At 49.5% G+C, this 17,090-nt stretch overlaps 4 protein-coding genes across 4 annotated transcripts, besides 1 other annotated feature; 3 read left to right on the top strand and 1 right to left on the bottom strand.

The window, feature by feature from the left end:
• Positions 1-17,090: part of a sequence feature (contig 1.117 1..274575(-1)) that runs on past both edges of the window.
• On the bottom strand, positions 2,892-5,197 carry ANIA_07013 (THO complex subunit THO1/HPR1; the record flags this gene model as incomplete). The annotated part of the gene is made up of 7 exons (XM_659525.1): positions 2,892-3,309; positions 3,356-3,669; positions 3,718-3,867; positions 3,920-4,513; positions 4,640-4,758; positions 4,808-4,886; positions 4,958-5,197. 7 exons carry the CDS (start codon positions 5,195-5,197, stop codon positions 2,892-2,894), a joined length of 1,914 nt encoding a protein of 637 aa, XP_664617.1.
• Positions 5,441-9,956, top strand: ANIA_07014 (RNA helicase aquarius; the record flags this gene model as incomplete). Its single annotated transcript, XM_050611963.1, has 4 exons — positions 5,441-5,676; positions 5,731-5,831; positions 5,881-9,363; positions 9,416-9,956. The coding sequence occupies 4 exons, from the start codon at positions 5,441-5,443 to the stop codon at positions 9,862-9,864; spliced, it is 4,269 nt and encodes a 1,422-aa protein (XP_050467930.1). The 3' UTR covers positions 9,865-9,956.
• ANIA_07015 (TFIIH/NER complex subunit TFB2) lies at positions 11,707-13,268 on the top strand (the record flags this gene model as incomplete). The annotated part of the gene is made up of 3 exons (XM_659527.1): positions 11,707-11,827; positions 11,892-11,979; positions 12,029-13,268. The coding sequence occupies 3 exons, from the start codon at positions 11,707-11,709 to the stop codon at positions 13,266-13,268; spliced, it is 1,449 nt and encodes a 482-aa protein (XP_664619.1).
• On the top strand, positions 14,056-17,076 carry ANIA_07016 (AP-2 complex subunit alpha; the record flags this gene model as incomplete). Its single annotated transcript, XM_659528.1, has 5 exons — positions 14,056-14,507; positions 14,562-14,896; positions 14,946-15,904; positions 15,968-16,867; positions 16,915-17,076. The coding sequence occupies 5 exons, from the start codon at positions 14,056-14,058 to the stop codon at positions 17,074-17,076; spliced, it is 2,808 nt and encodes a 935-aa protein (XP_664620.1).

Here is a 17,090-nt window from a genome sequence, read left to right as displayed (position 1 = left end):
GCACGGCTAGATGCGAGTAGATACGGGTCGATGACTCGGCGGCAGCCCTTGGTTCGTACAATCGTAGATTCTTATCCCGAGCAAGGCGCTGGGAAACTTGGGAGTCTGACCAGAACGGACATTGGACCGAGACCGTTCGGGAGGCGTTCAACGGCACTGCAGGGGCCCACCGGCGTTTTTGGACAGAGGAGCCCGCATTAGAGGCCCAACTCCACAACGGACCTGCATGAAACTCGACTGGGAGGATGAGTAGTCGAATGCACCCAAAGAAAAATCAAAAATAAATATAAATCAAGATAAAACCATGACAATTATAATAAAATAATGTTAATAAATATAGTCATAACACTAATCGTGAAAAGACGTTAGAATTCTTCGATCTGGCGGCTTAAAATGGGGTAAATCACAACGACTTGAATACCGTAGTCTACGAAGTCGTAGTAGGCCAGATAGCAGGCTGCTGATCATCGAATCTAGTGTCTGAGCCTCTCCGTCGTCCGTTAGGTGTGCTCGGTTAAACCAGGAGAAAAGAACCGCAGGGTAAGGCGCTCGAACACCCGACACGAGTCCGTACTCTGAGTAAGCTTCCAGACTACTCACGAAGAACCACTCACGAAGACCACTCACGAAAAATACTCATGAAACTGCTCATGGAGACAACTCATGATAGACAGCTCACAAAAAATACTCATGATAGACCACTCATATTAAACTACTCTAGTATACTGGGAGCGCTCGAGATAAGCATCTCCTCTGTGTTTCTAGTATGAGGGCTCCGTATCAGGAACGGGGTGCGGGTTGTACCGAGTAAGGTCGTAGAAGACCATGGAAGCGCGGATGGAGTTCGAATGCATGAGAAGGCGCTGTCCTTGGCTCTTTCGGAGAATTTCTGACCAGTGTAAACTGGGAATTGGAAAGCTGGGGTTTTGCCCAGACTGGAAAAGTTCCAGGCGAAATCTCGGAAACGTCAGATGAATCATAAATAAATAATGGATTCACTAACGCTGGAAAGATCCCGAGCCAAGAAATGGACGCGTACGTACTGATATCCGCCCAGTGCGTGGGGATACTGATAGTTTCAGAACACACAGCCGATTACGGAAAACGGTGGTAATAAAACCAGCTGACCCAGTACGAGTCAGACCTTGTATAGGAGGTTTTCCAATTGGAAGTCATGCCGGCGGGCTTCAGCGCCATTCAGCAATCACGACCCTGAAGCAGTCTGTCCACTTGGCGCAGTCTTGGTCGGTCAAAGCTCGTTAGCTCCCAGCAAGAGGAGCTAGCAAGCCATATCGATGATCCTTGCTATCTATCGATTATCAACAGGTGTCATCGTGTGGCAACGGTGCGGGGAAGAGATCGCAGGCAAACCCAGGCCATTGAAGCGACCACTCATAGACTCGGCTTAATCTCCTCCGAGGCTGCGCGCCGTACCATGATGGAGCGTGAGTCTCCTTCATTTTGGTCTTCAGCTTTGTTCTGCGAGTCTACCGAAACCCTCACGCGCGGAGACTTCAGCTCTGGTTCGGTCTGTGCGGGTCACCAGTCCTGATGGTGAAACGCAACAGTCAAGACATGCTCCATCTGCATCTCCATCTCTATCTAGTTTGGCCGAGGTAAATCCATCGTCGTCTACGTGCTACTCTGTACCTGAAGTGGGTAGCTTTTTCGCCATCCATGCCGGGAAGCTGATACTCGCAATGTCCTGGAAGTGTCTCAAAGTTCGTCTTCGCTCGCATTAAGTTTTGGGCGTTGAGGCCATTCCGTCACTCCGTCGACAGGTCGCGCGAGTCGTGAAGAGACTGCAGTGGCAGCTTCCGTTATCCTCCAGTAGGGATTGCACCTGGTTCACCGTGAAACATGACAGGCACCCTTTAATCTCGCCTCCAGTGATCAGGACTTCCGCTCCTCTATCTTCCAAGATTCCAAGCGCCTGGAATGCCATGTTCCCCCACGTTTCCGTCAAGCTGTCGTGCTCTTGTTGCGGCCTGTCGTGCTGTCAGGTTGTTTGACCACTCGCCACCTTCCAGGCCGGAGCTATTTCGGTTAAATTGAAGCTTATGCATACCGTTTCTTCAACCATACAAGGTAAGGTCCGGGCTTCTAAATTATGCAGGTACGGAGGACTTTGCAGGTAGATTAACATGGTTGACCTTGATTGTAAACTGCTAAGGCGTCTAGTCATTTCCCTGTCGAGACCTGGGTAGATAAACTGAAAGAATCAACGGATCCTCTGATGACCCTGTATTTTGGTACCCATGCCTGGAAGAGTCCATTGCTTGCCATAAGCACGTGTTTCCGTCCAATGACAGGCAGACGTAAATTTCACGAATGAAGACTTTGCGGTGAAAGTTGGACTAGAATTCTGACAGCTCCAAAAATTGGTTACAAGGACCTGTAGCGTGGTCCTGTGAGCCGGCTATTCTGCATTCGTTTCCAATCGCTAGCCGCCCGTAGGCAGCGCCGAAATGCAAGGAACTAAATCATCTCCTGCAACCTGTACAGATGCTCAACCAATACCCATGCTAGAGATAACGCTCCTCGTGCAGAAAATGAACGCTGCGCAGCTATCACTGACAATACCGATGCCTACTGAGCACGGGGATTGTTGGCGTCTGTCAAAACGGCGGCGGCCAGGCTGCAATCAAACTGTCAAAGATTGCAGGAACATTTGGTTACGCACCCCTTGCCCAATGCCCCCCGTTCGTCAGAGCTCCACACGAGAAGGGCATCGACTCAGCATATCATCCCTTCGCAATTCTTACGTTTAATTGCAGTTCAAGTTGCGTATATTGCTGCATCGGCCAAGTGATCGGCCAAGACAGCGCGAGCAGAGCCTATTGAAACAATGACTCTCCTGGATTGCTGTATTTTTGGGACGGTGGGCCTTGTCATGACCCCGGCGCATCAATAGTCGCTGCATCGCTCCCTTCGACTTTGTTCGCCTCAGCAACAGCGGCAGAACTTCCTGTTTCGGTCTCCATTTTCTCATCCTGTGAGGGCCCATTATTAATTGCTTCGGTCTCCTGAGAAGTCTTTGTCGGAGGCTCTTGCGGTGTGCTTCCGGCGGCTTGGGTTGTACTTTCAGCGCTTTGTGGGGTCTCGAAAAGGGTCTTTAGATTCTTTCCATCTTCAATCTTGTCAAAGGCTGCGAGCTTGCTCTTGGCTGAAAGCCGCAACAACAGCCAGGTTTTACTAGCTTTTGCTTGGACTGCCGCTTCTTTATCCTCACTGGTTTGCGCCGTATCAATGTCGAATTCGACGTCCTCTATCACTCGCATCAGGGATTCTGAAGTAGGAACATTGAACCTAGACTCATGTCAGACAACTTCTTAACCACCTAGGAAATGCCCACCTTTCGGGCTCTTTGAGCCTGTCAAATCCAGATGATGACTCGCTCTCTGACAGGAACTTAAGATTAAGTGAGTTCATAGGAGAAGCACGAAGGCGCTTGTTGGCATATGTCTTGATTGCTTTATCACGAGCCCCAAGATACTCATCAACAGAGACCGCAGGCTTCTCAATCGGAGGGCAACCTTCAGCCTTCCAGCGAACCCAGTTCTTGTCCCGTGACAGAACAGTATCTACCATCCGATAGTAGAACTTTCCGCCAGCACCTTCCTGAAGGTATCCCTCAATTGACTTTCTCATTTTTACCGCCCATTGTGCCTAATGCTGTTAGCTCTGACGAGACAGCGCCGTGTTAGGGCACCTTACATCTTCATCGTTTAGAACAAAACCATATAGCACAGACTTGTTAGTCAAGTCAGCAAGCTTAGCTTTTGACTTTGACGTAAGCGAGAGCATGAAATCCAAAAGTATCAAGGCCTGGACCAAAACATGTCGTCTGAAAGCCGTGTCGTTGACCTAAGGCTAGTGTCAGTCGTTGGAAGAAAACTAGAATATTCTTAGAGAATACCTCAAGATCGAAAAGCTCCCGACTAGTCAAGTACTTTGGGTTGAAGCTGCTTGCGATTTCAGGTCCGTCTGCTGTACGTTTCCGTTTGGTCGATTTCCGAAGTTCCTCTTGCGTTTTGCTATTGGAAGTTTCCAATTCGGTGTTGACCGTCCGGAAAGCATTGAGAGTGGCTTCAAGCCCGCTCTTGAAAGTAGCGAAGTGCTGAGCATCGAAAATCTTTGTCGGAGAAGAAAAGTAAGCTTGCAACCCCCAGAAGATTGGATACAGGGTATCTAGGTTGAGTGACCGCTCCCCAGTCTGATCGCTAGACTGCGAAACGGTCACTTTTGGTATCTTAGTGACGTCCTGTTCGGCCGACTTGGCATCACCCTCAGCGACGGGCTGCTTCTGCGTCTCAGCTACCGAGTTTGTTGCCTTCACGTCCGGCATATCCACATCCATATCATGTGCTTCACTGATCGCGTCATTCGCGATGGTATCAAAAGTTGTCACGTTCTCGGTATGATATTCGCCCCGAAGATTCACTGCGCTCTTGTCCCCTAAGGGAAAGCTTTGAAAGAGAAAGATAAATACCCGGCCGCAAAAGACGGTATCCTCCGCTCGTGACAGTCTCCGAAGCAATTCATTGCAAGTTCTTAGTATGATCAAATTTTTTTGTTTAAAATGTTTCTTTCGACACGTCAGCGGCTATGTTGTAGTAGCGGCTCGGAAGTGGCGTACCTTCGTGTTACGTTCTCTTCGCGATTCAAGATAATCGAACACTTTGCGACAACCGTCAATCGTCTGACTGTCTAGCAACTCCTCAATCAACCAAAATATGAGGCCAGGTTCGCATTGCTCTAGATGATGTTAGGGCGTCTCCAACACATATACGAGGCGAACACGAACCATTATCGGAAAACACGGATATCACGTCAAGTAGATTCCATATACGAACAAACTCGGGGTCATCTATCGTTGTTGTGGCCTAGTGTTATCGCGATATCAGTGACTGCTTTGGACACAGGATTGAGGAACGGAAGTGGATGCCCAACATACAAGGAGACTATAGAACCTCTCCCTAAACGCAATTTCCACCGCCGCAAATTGAGTCTGCTGACTCAGTTGTTTAACTGTCTGCTCATCTTCCCCTCGGACAAGCCAGAAAGACTCCCCGAGCTGCGTATCCGTTAAGGGAGGCTCAATCTCCTTTCCTGGCTTCACCTGTTCTGCTTTATCCAGAAGACTATCAATCAGCCTCCTGTAGATTTCGATCACATCTACTTCTGTGTTCGCCATTTTGCTGAACTGGCGACGATAGTAATTGATGACAAAACCGCGGAGGTGAAGTCAGCTGGTGGAAGCTTTCAAAAGGAACCCGTTGCTGCGGCTCTGCGGACTTCCGTCGGCCAATCGATAACGGTGTTAGACGCGCGCCTAAAGCTCTCCCAAGGTTGAGCGTAGTAGACCATTTGCGCAGCTCCATATATAGTGCCCGCGCTAGGAGAGGTTTTGGCCTCTGGGGAATTCCAGCTTTGAGGGATGGGTCTCCAAACACAGAATGCCATGGCACCCGGCCTTGACTCCAGACCAACTGTAGAGGACTTTCGCGACGATAGTCCTTGGGTGCGGTTGGCCAAAACACATTGGCTCGATGCTGCGAATGTCCGCAAGGTGAAACATGATGTGATCAAGAAGGATATTTGGGATCCTCTGGAGACCGAGAGCTTTAGCTTCCGCTCACTTCTTATTTTGGAGAATCTGAATATACTTGAAAAGTTTGCGCAGCTCACCTTTGTTCACGATGGATTGAATTTGCTAAGCTCAAATAGGTTTCTCTGGCCGACATACACCGAAGACGCCTCAAACTATCATGTCTTGCTCTTAGCATTGATTGTGAGCGTTAAGCAGAGAGAGCATTTGCCAATATGGGGTAACGACAGATCTGCTTAGAAGACAGTACCAAAGCTGACAGACTCCAGAAATCTTCTCAGACCGTTCCGATGATTTCTCCAACCTCTTCCACCGGATCCTTTCGATGAGCATTGATCAATCGCTCCCTACCTTTTCCCGCCTGTCGATATTGTCGTTTATGATTAGCGCTTTTCAATCGCTTGAGAACACTCTGATTCGGAAGGAATGCGCTCCCCTTGTTTCCATATCCATCTGGCATAACCTCCATAGTGATGAGGCAAGAGAGCGCGTTCTCGCGAATGCACCAAATCTCAGAAAAGCATGGAGGGCTGCTCTGAAACGCTACGACGCTGGGGACGAAGCGACCAAGGCAAAAATGAGGTTTGAGCGTTCTTGGCTCTATACCATGCTCCTGGATTTCCTGCGGAGATTGAACGGTGCCGAGAAAGATCAGGCAGATAACCTGCGATACTGCGAGCGATTTCTCGAATTCCTTGTCGATCTGGAGAGTCAGCTGCCGACGAGGCGATATGTCAACACTCTGCTAAAGGACCTGCACCTCCTGCCCCTGATGCGTCTATCTCGATTGTATCGTTCAGCAGACAATGCCCTTTTCCGCGACTTTCATAATCTCCTCAAACACTTTACTGGATTTGCGATAAATGATTACACAGGAGAGACACTGTCAACTCAGGCAATGTACGATGCGCACTGCCATGATCTGGCACGACTACAGAGAACCTCAATGAAACACTTCAAGGACAAACTGACAATCCTAGCTTTGTCAAACTATGGTTCCATTGAGCAGCGTTCGGAACTCGAAGGACAATTAAAAGCTTTGGATGACTCTGAGCTTCAGGATCTATGCGCGCACCTAGGATTTCGTACAAGTTATCCCAAACAAGCGAATGTCGCAGCTGATCGACATCTCTACATGGAGGTGCTTCTGTCCTACCATGAACGGACAACTTCGTTCCAAGAAGCCACTTCTAATCTTGACGTCGTCCCTACAGAAGAAAGTCTGTACGATCCATCATTACTCCGCAATGAGACATATGATGGGTCTAGGCCACTCGCCATCCCGAAGCTCAACCTTCAGTATCTCAGTCTGGGTGACTTCCTTTGGCGCTCCTTTCTATTATATCGCGCAGAAGCTTTTTTCCAGATTCGCAAGGATATGGAGCTAATTGTCAAGCGAATGCAACCCCGATCAAGTCAAGATGGGCGAACTTTGACGTTTGACGGGTTTTCTCGTATGGCCATTCCAATCCCAAAACCTGCCATTATTGAAGTTGCGCCACCTAAAGTTGGATCCACAAAACCCGCTTTTGTACGGGCTGAGATTACCATTGAGGTAGGCAGGTTGGCCGACCACGTCCGCACAGAGTGGGATTCACTTCGTCCTGATGATGTTGTGTTCCTTCTTGCCGTACAACCTGGTAACCAGGGTAAATATGGATTCAGAGATGTTGAAGCGCCCCAGACACCAGGTATCGTACACGTCAGATCCGCGGACATTGTGCAGGTCCTTGATGAAAACGGACGCCCGCTACGTGAACCAGCATCGGGCCAAACAAATGGGTATCGATCTCGTCCTCGCGTTCGAAGATTACTGGTCAACTTGGACTCTGCTGCCTTCAAAGCGGATAAGGATCGTACTTCACAGGGGAAGCCCGACATTTACCCACTCATCAATGTGGTCGCAAGAAGAAAGGCAAGAGAGAATAACTTCAAGTCAATCCTTGAAACCATGCAGAGACTCATTGCGTCGGACATCACCTTGCCACAATGGATTCAGGATATTTTCCTAGGTTATGGAGATCCTGCTGGGGCTTGCTACACGGAATTACCTAACCGTCTCAAATCAGTGGACTTCAGAGACACGTTTCTGGACTGGCAGCATCTAATTGAGAGTTTCCCAGGCCTGACAATTGAGCCTTCGGGTGACGCTACCTCAAGCTTTCAGCCACCATACGTTCTTGAGTACGTCGAAGAATCTGCACAGCCATCTACCTCAAGCGCGCCAAAAAAGCGACGGAGGGACCAGCATGCCGAAGAACGAGGAGGGCCCAAGTCTCTCCGCGTCTCAACGTACAAGCCACCGAACCCAGGCCCGTACCCGGTAGATGCCCCAAGGCTCAATGCAGTCCGTTTCACACCGGCTCAGATTCAAGCGATTGCATCCGGAACGCAGCCCGGTCTCACAGTCATCGTCGGGCCTCCTGGAACCGGAAAGACTGATGTGGCAACTCAAATCATCAACAACATCTACCACAATTTCCCAACCGAACGCACACTACTTGTTGCGCATAGCAATCAAGCCCTGAATCAACTTTTCCAGAAGATTGTGGCCCTGGATATCGATGAACGCCATTTATTGCGACTCGGCCATGGTGAGGAAGAATTAGATACCGAGACCAGCTATAGTAAGTATGGCCGCGTGGAATCGTTCCTGGATAATCGAAACCACTTCCTCGCGGAGGTCACACGCTTGGCGGCATCAATCGGAGCACAAGGCGCACATGGAAATTCTTGCGAGACAGCTGGCTACTTTCATACAGTCTACATTAGACCTGCCTGGACGAAATTCTGGGAACTTGCCCGTTCTGAGAACACATCAACAGAGGAGATCATCGCGGCTTTCCCGTTCCATGAATATTTCTCTAACGCACCTGCGCCTGTTTTCGATCCTTCTGCCTCTAAGGAGACAGTGGTCGACGTGGCAGAAGGCTGCCAGCGTCACATCGACAGGATTTTCTCTGAGCTAGAAGATATCCGCCCGTTTGAGATCTTGCGTCAGCCCAAGGACAAGGCCAACTATCTGCTTGTCAAGGAGGCCAGAATCATTGCAATGACAAGTACACATGCAGCTATGCGCCGCCAAGAGATTGCCGACCTTGGATTCCATTATGATAATATTGTCATGGAGGAGGCTGCGCAGATCACTGAGGTCGAAAGCTTTATTCCAACAGCTCTGCAGAATATGAAGGAAGGTCAACTCCCTCTGAAACGTATTGTTCTATGCGGAGACCACCTTCAGAATTCTCCTATTATACAAAACCTAGCCTTCCGACAATATGCCCATTTTGAGCAAAGTCTCTTCCTTCGTCTTATCCGGCTAGGCGTCCCAGCTATCACGCTCGACCAGCAAGGACGTGCTAGACCAAGTATTGCAGAGCTTTTCCGGTGGCGCTATCAGAACCTTGGAAACCTGCCTATTGTCGAACAAGCGCCAGAATTCAAGCAGGCCAATGCTGGTTTCCAGTTTGAGTACCAATTCATCAACGTGCCAGACTACCAGGGCACAGGGGAACGTGAGCCAACTCCTCATTTCGTCCAGAATCTTGGTGAAGCAGAGTATGCTGTTGCCATATTCCAGTATATGCGACTTCTCGGTTACCCTGCATCGAAGATCTCGATCCTCGCCACATACGCAGGTCAAACGGCACTAATCAAGGATGTCTTAAACCACCGGTGCTCCAAGAACACCCTCTTCGGCATGCCTAAGATCGTCACGACAGTAGACAGATATCAAGGCGAGCAAAACGACTGTAAGCTCTTGCTTCAACCACTCAGTTCCAGGCAACTAATAAGGTTTCTCAGACATTATCCTCTCCCTTACACGCACTCGCACAGTTGGATACCTCCGTGACGTACGCCGTCTTACCGTAGCGCTTTCCCGTGCCCGTCTTGGTCTATATATTCTCGGCCGCCGCGAGGTTTTCGAGTCCTGTTACGAACTAAAGCCCGCATTCGATTTGCTATTACAACGTCCAGACAAACTCATGCTCGCTCCTGGGGAGATGTACCCAGCTACCAGGACGTTAGACGACGAGGTCAAGGGCACCCCTATGGAAGGCGTAGAGCATCTCGGCCAGTATGTTTTCGAGATGACCCAAGCCAAGATCAAGGCTCTTGGGGGGGAAGGTGCCATTGTTGATGAGACGATGCCAGATGAGGAGGGAGATCTTATCGAGGATGGAGACGAAGAAATGCTTGGGGGCGGTGAAGAAGGAGATGAAGATCCGTTGCATGAACATGTATACGCCTGATTACGGAATAAGATCATGGTATCAAGCTTAGGGAGTTATGAAAACTGGGGGTTTAACTTGGATATATGTTCAATCACAGCGAATTGCAATGTACTCTGATTGAGAAGCTGACTCTGCGATCGATGAAGAACTCTGTATATCTCTAGACGTGTTTCAAAAGCGCCGCACTAGTGTTGCTCTATAACTGAATTTTGATTTCGCACGAATCGAGCGTTAAGGAAGGCTACATCGGGCCGTTCCAACTGTAGGTGACTGAAGCTGTTGGTGTGCTACAATATATATCTGGAGCTAACCTCGGTTCTAAATCCACTTTCTGATCCATATACGTCATGCAAAATGACTAAACCAGCAAGGGAGCAGACACCGATTTCACTTCCCCTGTATAGGATCCATTCATAGAATTTACTAGTGATCGATTATATACTTCGTTTAGGTGTCTATCGAGAACTCCATCATGCACTCAGACTCTTTGTCCTTATGATGATTTGCGCTCATTCAACTCCTCTACAATATTTTGAGGGTCTTTCCAGGCTAGCGCAACATACCTATTTGCTGGTTAGCACTGCTTGAGGGAAGCTTGAATTTGCGTACTTCGTGTGACTGCCGCGGGCGAAGACGTCGCCTTTAGAATTCATAAACCTAATGTTGGTATACGCAAGGGTTTTGCCAACTGCAATCCGATCAGAAGGGTGTTTTTGCGATATGCAGAAGATCTCAGGCGCATAATTGAGGCGGCAACATACACTTATCACAAGTCACTTCCTGGGATAGAATTAGCCCTACACCATCAATGAATAGTGGAGGACGATACATACTGCCAGAATCTTATCCCCCACTTTGCCACCAGAGCTGAGATACGTGACTGAAGATGGTTAGGCGTATGTCGAGGCCAATTGAACCCTGTAAATCGTACTTACCGTTCAGATCAGTCGATACTCCTGTAGCATATAACCCACGGGATGCAACAGCCAGAGAGCCACCGAGATCAACTTTGAGATGTGAGATACAACGCCTTGAATTGAAGGTTTTACATGAGCTACTGACCCATCGAAGCGATGGTGCCTCCATGGAGTATCTGCAGGCGATTCTGACAAAGCATTAGCCATCGATCTGTAGCATTGCTACCGTCATAAACACAGGATTCTTACTGTATGATGCTTCTCAATGTCCAGTTCAAAGTTCACAATCCCTGGCTTTGCAGCGGTTACCCGGAGCTGGAGTGCTACTCATCAGCGCGGTCCGACCATTGATTACCGATGCTCGGTTGCGTGAGGACGATTGGAGTTGATGATTGGTAAGACGACGTTCAAGTCTTCGGGTCGTTTGATCTTACATTGTCCAGCAGCCTGTGAGAACACACAATGTCGGCGCTCAGCAATTGCTAGCTTTCGGTGTTGGGCTTCACTACCTACCGAGGTTCCAGCCCCGAAGTGGCCCGGAACGACTCCCAAACCTGGTGGATGTGTTAGAGAGATCAAATAGATACGGCAGTGAATGAGATGGGATTTACAGATTTAACAAAGCGCAGCGCAGTCATTTTGGACTAGATAAAAGGCCAATGTCAGGTGGGCAAGTTGTATGGAGGAGAGAGGTATGGAGTACTCTATGCTAGAGCAAGGCCCGTGAGATCATCGCGGACTGCGCTTTATGGCCGCTTGGGCCACCGGAGCACTATCTGCACCTCATCCAGGCTCTAGCTACCCATCGTTCTACTATTTCACTGTTCTCCAAACCATTGTTCTGGCTGCCTCTTCAATTTTACGATTGTTGCGCTCGCCGCCATTTCTTACCGGCTGCATCATGCTCCAGAGGTGATAAGGTACTTTTGCTTCCAAAAGCAAGATGGCTGCCGCATCTCGTCCGTTCGATTACCTCGAAAGCCTCCCCGGAACTGTCTTTTTCAAGCTATACCAGCAGCCGTCCACCGCTCTCGCTATCTTCAGGCGCATGCTGCCTGACCTGGGTATGTATATTATGTGGTCGGCGATTCACTTCGATCTCGGTTAATCTCACACATATGACGGTAGCAAAATGCTTCGTTATGGCGCTTCTCTATTTGAAGGACCCGCTTCCAGCAGCGGACCTGGAAACTTGGGTCAGATCTGAGAGCCTGAGGTGAGTCTCCTCTCCAATCTGGTGTCTGCGTTCTCTGGAAGGCTAACAGGTTATCTTTCCTTAGAGAGCGGGATAGTGCGCTATCAATACTGGGAAGGCTACATATTCTCACAAATACGACCACCTCTGGTAACGTCCGCGCTTACATGGTCACCGATCCTTTCGCTGCATCCCTCCGACAAGCACTCACGGGTGCGAAAGAAACCCAGTCCTTTGGTGTGCTTCACCACATACCGGACGACCAGACTGTTCCCATTCACGATCTTGATGAGTACGCGCGCCGACAGTGGGAGGGTGTTCTCGGCTACATGGTTGGAACCAGTGGGCTAGGGATTCAACGCGATGTGAATTTGAGCAAAGGCGTGAAGCAGCTTCTGCAAGCCGGACATCTGGTGGAGATCAGGGATCGCCGTGTTGAGATAACTCAAGATGGGTTCGCATTCGTCCTCCAGGATGTGGGCACGCAGGTCTGGCATATCTTGATTCTTTACGTCGAAAGTGCTGAGGCCATCGGGATGGATAGCGTCGAAGTGCTGTCTTTCATATTCCTCCTCAGTAGCTTGGAACTGGGCAAATCCTACGAAAAGAAGCACTTGACATCGAATCAGCTCCGCACTCTAACCGATTTAGCAGACTTTGGTATTGTCTATCAGGATTCTCCTGAGGCGAGCCATTTCTACCCTACTCGTCTTGCAACCACTCTTACGTCCGACTCAAGCGCCCTCAGCAACCCCATCTCTGGCGCACTCTCCGATCCGGACGGCGGGGATTCCAACCAACCGGGTTCTGGATTCATTATCATTGAAACGAATTATCGACTTTACGCTTACACTTCTTCGCCGCTTCAGATTTCGCTTATTGCGCTCTTCACGACACTCAAGTACCGCTTCCCTAACCTGGTCACGGGAAAAGTGACCCGGCAGTCTATCCGCCGGGCGATTGAAATGGGCATCACAGCCGATCAAATTATCTCTTACCTTGCTACCCACGCACACCCGCAGATGCGCAAACACAATGTCGCTCGCTCGACATCCAACCAGGCTGGAATGCCACCGTCAGTCCTTCCACCAACAGTTGTTGACCAGATCCGTCTTTGGCAGCTGGAGCGTGACCGTGTCAAAGCTACGGCTGGCTTTCTGTTCAAGGATTTTGTCAGCCTTGCCGAGTACGAGGCTCCGTGTCGGTATGCCGAAGAAATTGGCGTTCTGATTTGGAAGTCAGATCGCAAAAGAATGTTCTTTGTGACACGACATGAGCAGGTCGCGGCTTTCTTACGAAGCAGGAAATAATACGAATGATCATACTATTAACGTACTGACGCAAGTAGTTGAAACCATTTGCCGACTTCTATTTATGCATGGCTGCGGCTTGGCGTTTTGGGATCTATGGACTTGGAGGACACATGCATTCAGATGTAAAATAAGGACTTAGATGAAACTTATTATCAGAGGAAAACAATATCTTGCGCGGGAATCTTTCTTTGCACAGCTGGTGCAGTAGCTATGTAGATGCACCGCCGCATCGTATCAACAATGTTCCGGATCTCCACCGGATCTACCCTGGGAGTGGCTTAGCATCCAGAAACGGGGGCCGCTCCTTACCAGCTGTAGCCCGCCCTGTAGGGAGATGCTTAACTTTTCGGATCTCGCATTTCGCTAACTGTGATCGCAGTGCATCTTTCCAATCACTGTTATCCAGTGCCTGGCTTGATATTGGAGCTACCCAGGTATACACCGACGTTGACTATCCCTGTTTTGCGCTGCGCTAGCTCCTGAGCTGCGTCGAAGACACGCTTTCCTTAACTTGCGCCATGATCGATGCGGCATAGAATCCTAGAATCATCGTCAGACACGAACCGATAAAGCGGGCGGCAGGATATGGTTCTATGATATACACATACTGAGTGTACACCCTGCCACGGTGTGAGCACCTACAGAAGATCGCAAGGACAACTGTATCCCCTCAGTTCACCTTACATTACGGCTTTCCGAGTCTCGCATAACTCGTTCGCTCCTTACCGCACCCAGACCCCGCCGCTCATTTATTTCATCGAGTCGACGAGACCTCCCAGCAAACATGTCTTCTATGCGCGGACTAGTTCAGTTCATCGCTGATTTGCGAAATGCAAGAGCGCGCGAACTGGAGGAGAAGCGAGTAAATAAAGAATTGGCGAATATCCGGCAAAAGTTCAAGTCAGGAAATCTCGACGGGTATCAGAAGAAGAAATATGTGTGCAAATTGCTCTATGTCTACATTCAGGGGTACGATGTCGATTTTGGTCATCTGGAGGCTGTCAACTTGATCTCCTCCAACAAGTATTCCGAGAAGCAGATTGGATATCTGGCAGTGACTTTGTTTCTACACGAGGAGCATGAGCTGCTTCACCTTGTTGTCAACAGTATTCGGAAAGACTTGCTGGATCAGAACGAATTGAACAACTGCCTGGCATTGCATGCGGTTGCCAATGTTGGGAGTAGGGAGATGGGTGAAGCACTCTCGACAGATGTCCATCGTCTGCTGATTTCTCCGTGAGTTACACTTTGTTGGAAAATATTTAGGCTGTGTTGCTGATGTTTTCGCAGTACCTCTAAAGCATTTGTGAAGAAGAAGGCTGCTCTTACCCTCCTTCGCTTATATCGAAAATATCCTAGCATTGTGCAGAATCAGTGGGCGGAGCGCATAATATCTTTGATGGACGATCCAGACATGGGCGTTACACTCTCAGTTACGTCGTTGGTCATGGCCCTGGCACAAGATAGGCCAGAGGAATACCGAGGGAGCTATGTCAAAGCTGCCCAACGCTTAAAGAGGATCGTCGTTGATAACGACATTGCGCCGGACTATCTTTACTATCGAGTACCCTGCCCGTGGCTTCAGGTTAAACTGCTACGGCTGTTACAGTATTATCCTCCATCGGGTAAATCAACTTCTTTCGCGCCTTGATGATGCGAGCTAATGCAACGCAGGGGATAGCCATGTCCGTGATATTATTCGTGAATCACTGCAGCAGATAATGCAGATTGCGATGGACACGCCGAAGAACGTGCAGCAGAACAATGCCCAGAATGCTGTGCTCTTTGAGGCGATCAATCTCCTCATCCACCTTGACACTGAACACACCCTGATGATGCAAATCTCCTCGCGACTTGGGAAATATATCCAATCCCGCGAGACAAACGTACGCTATCTTGGGCTAGAAGCTATGACGCACTTTGCAGCCAGGGCCGAAACCCTTGATCCGATCAAGAAGCATCAAAACATTATCCTGGGTTCACTACGAGACAGGGATATCAGCGTGCGTCGAAAAGGTCTTGACCTGGTCTACAGCATGTGCGACAGCACAAACGCCGCGCCTATTGTGAACGAACTGATGCGATACCTTCAGTCCGCTGACTATGCGATACGTGAAGAAATGGTCCTGAAAGTCGCTATTCTTACTGAGAAGTATGCCACTGATGCCCAGTGGTATATCGATGTCACGCTGAAGCTGTTGTCTCTTGCTGGTGACCATGTTAACGACGAAGTATGGCAGCGAGTGATTCAAATCGTGACGAACAACGAGGAACTGCAGGCGTACGCCGCCCAGACGCTTCTTACCTATTTGAAGAGTGACTGTCACGAGAGTCTGGTCAAGATTGGCTGTTATGTTCTTGGAGAATTCGGACATCTAATAGCTGATAATCAAGGCTCAAGCCCGATCGAACAATTCCTCGCCCTGCAAGCTAAAATGATGACGAGTACAGACAACACACGTGCCATGATACTGTCTTCCTTTGTCAAATTCGTCAACCTGTTCCCGGAAATCAAACCACAGCTTCTACACATCTTCCGACTGTATAGCCACTCACCAGATCCAGAACTACAGCAACGCGCATTCGAATATCTGTCGCTGGCGACACTTCCAACTGACGATCTTCTGCGAACGGTATGTGATGAAATGCCTCCGTTCTCTGAGAGAGCTTCGATATTATTGTCTCGTCTCCATCAGAAGACGGCCGGCACAACGGATAAAAAGACCTGGGTTGTGGGAGGCAAGGACGCGAATTCGGACGGAGCGGAAATTTTGATGGCACAAAACACAGGTCTCAAGCGGTCATTCACTACGATTGTTCACGGTACATCAACAGGAACCAACGGAACTGCTACTTCAAGCGCGACAGGCGACTTGGCCGGACTAGACCTGAGTGCGCCGACACCACCGCCACCTTCTACGAACATGGCTAGCGCGGCAAACCTGTCTCCCGATTGGGAAATTGGATACAACAGGCTGTACTTCTCGGACGAAGGCGTACTGTTTCAGGATGCACAAATCCAAGTCGGCTTGCGGTCGGAATTCCGGGGTCATTTGGGTGTGCTGAAGCTCTACATAAGCAACAGATCTTCTTTCCCCATCGGATCGCTGACGACGACTGTGGACAACCCATCCGCCCCGCATCTCAGGATCGATTCGAAGAGCCTTCCGGAGCCTTCAGTTCCGGCGTCTGGTCAAACACAGCAGACCCTGTTCTTCGAGGCCAAAGGGCCGTTCTCTAAGGCGCCTACAATCCGTATTTCGTATCTTGCAGGCGCATTGCAGGCTTACACATTGCAACTCCCGATCCTGATGCATCGCTACTTAGAGCCCTCCACTCTCACGCCTGAAGATTTCTTCAAACGGTGGCGGCAGATCGGCGGTGGTCCACTGGAAGCGCAAAACACGTTTGGGCTTGTGGCGAAAGCCGGGGGCATCAGCGAGGGTTTCACGAGGAGGCTTGTTGAACAATTTGGCTGGAAGCTGTTGAGTGGGGTTGATCCGATCTCGACTAACATTGTGGGCTGTGCGGTGTATCACTCCGCACAAGGGAAGACTGGCTGTCTTCTCCGACTGGAACCCAACTATGAGCGGAAGGTAAGCTGGCCCAATGCGATGTGCCAGAGCAGTACTGACAGTTCCAGATGTACCGAGTAACAATCCGAGCCACACAGGAAGAAATACCACAAGCGCTGGCGCGGCAGATGGAGGAGAGGCTATCACAGGGGTCATTGCCGGATAGGAGTCATGTTCGTGAGAAACCAAAGGGGATTAATGTTGATGACAACTTTACCTCTGGCTACTGACGCTGTATAACAAT

Source organism: Aspergillus nidulans, chromosome IV (genome assembly GCF_000011425.1).
Source record: "Aspergillus nidulans FGSC A4 chromosome IV".
NCBI classification, from domain to species: domain Eukaryota; kingdom Fungi; phylum Ascomycota; class Eurotiomycetes; order Eurotiales; family Aspergillaceae; genus Aspergillus; species Aspergillus nidulans.
This window is presented reverse-complemented; position numbering and strand designations above follow the sequence as displayed.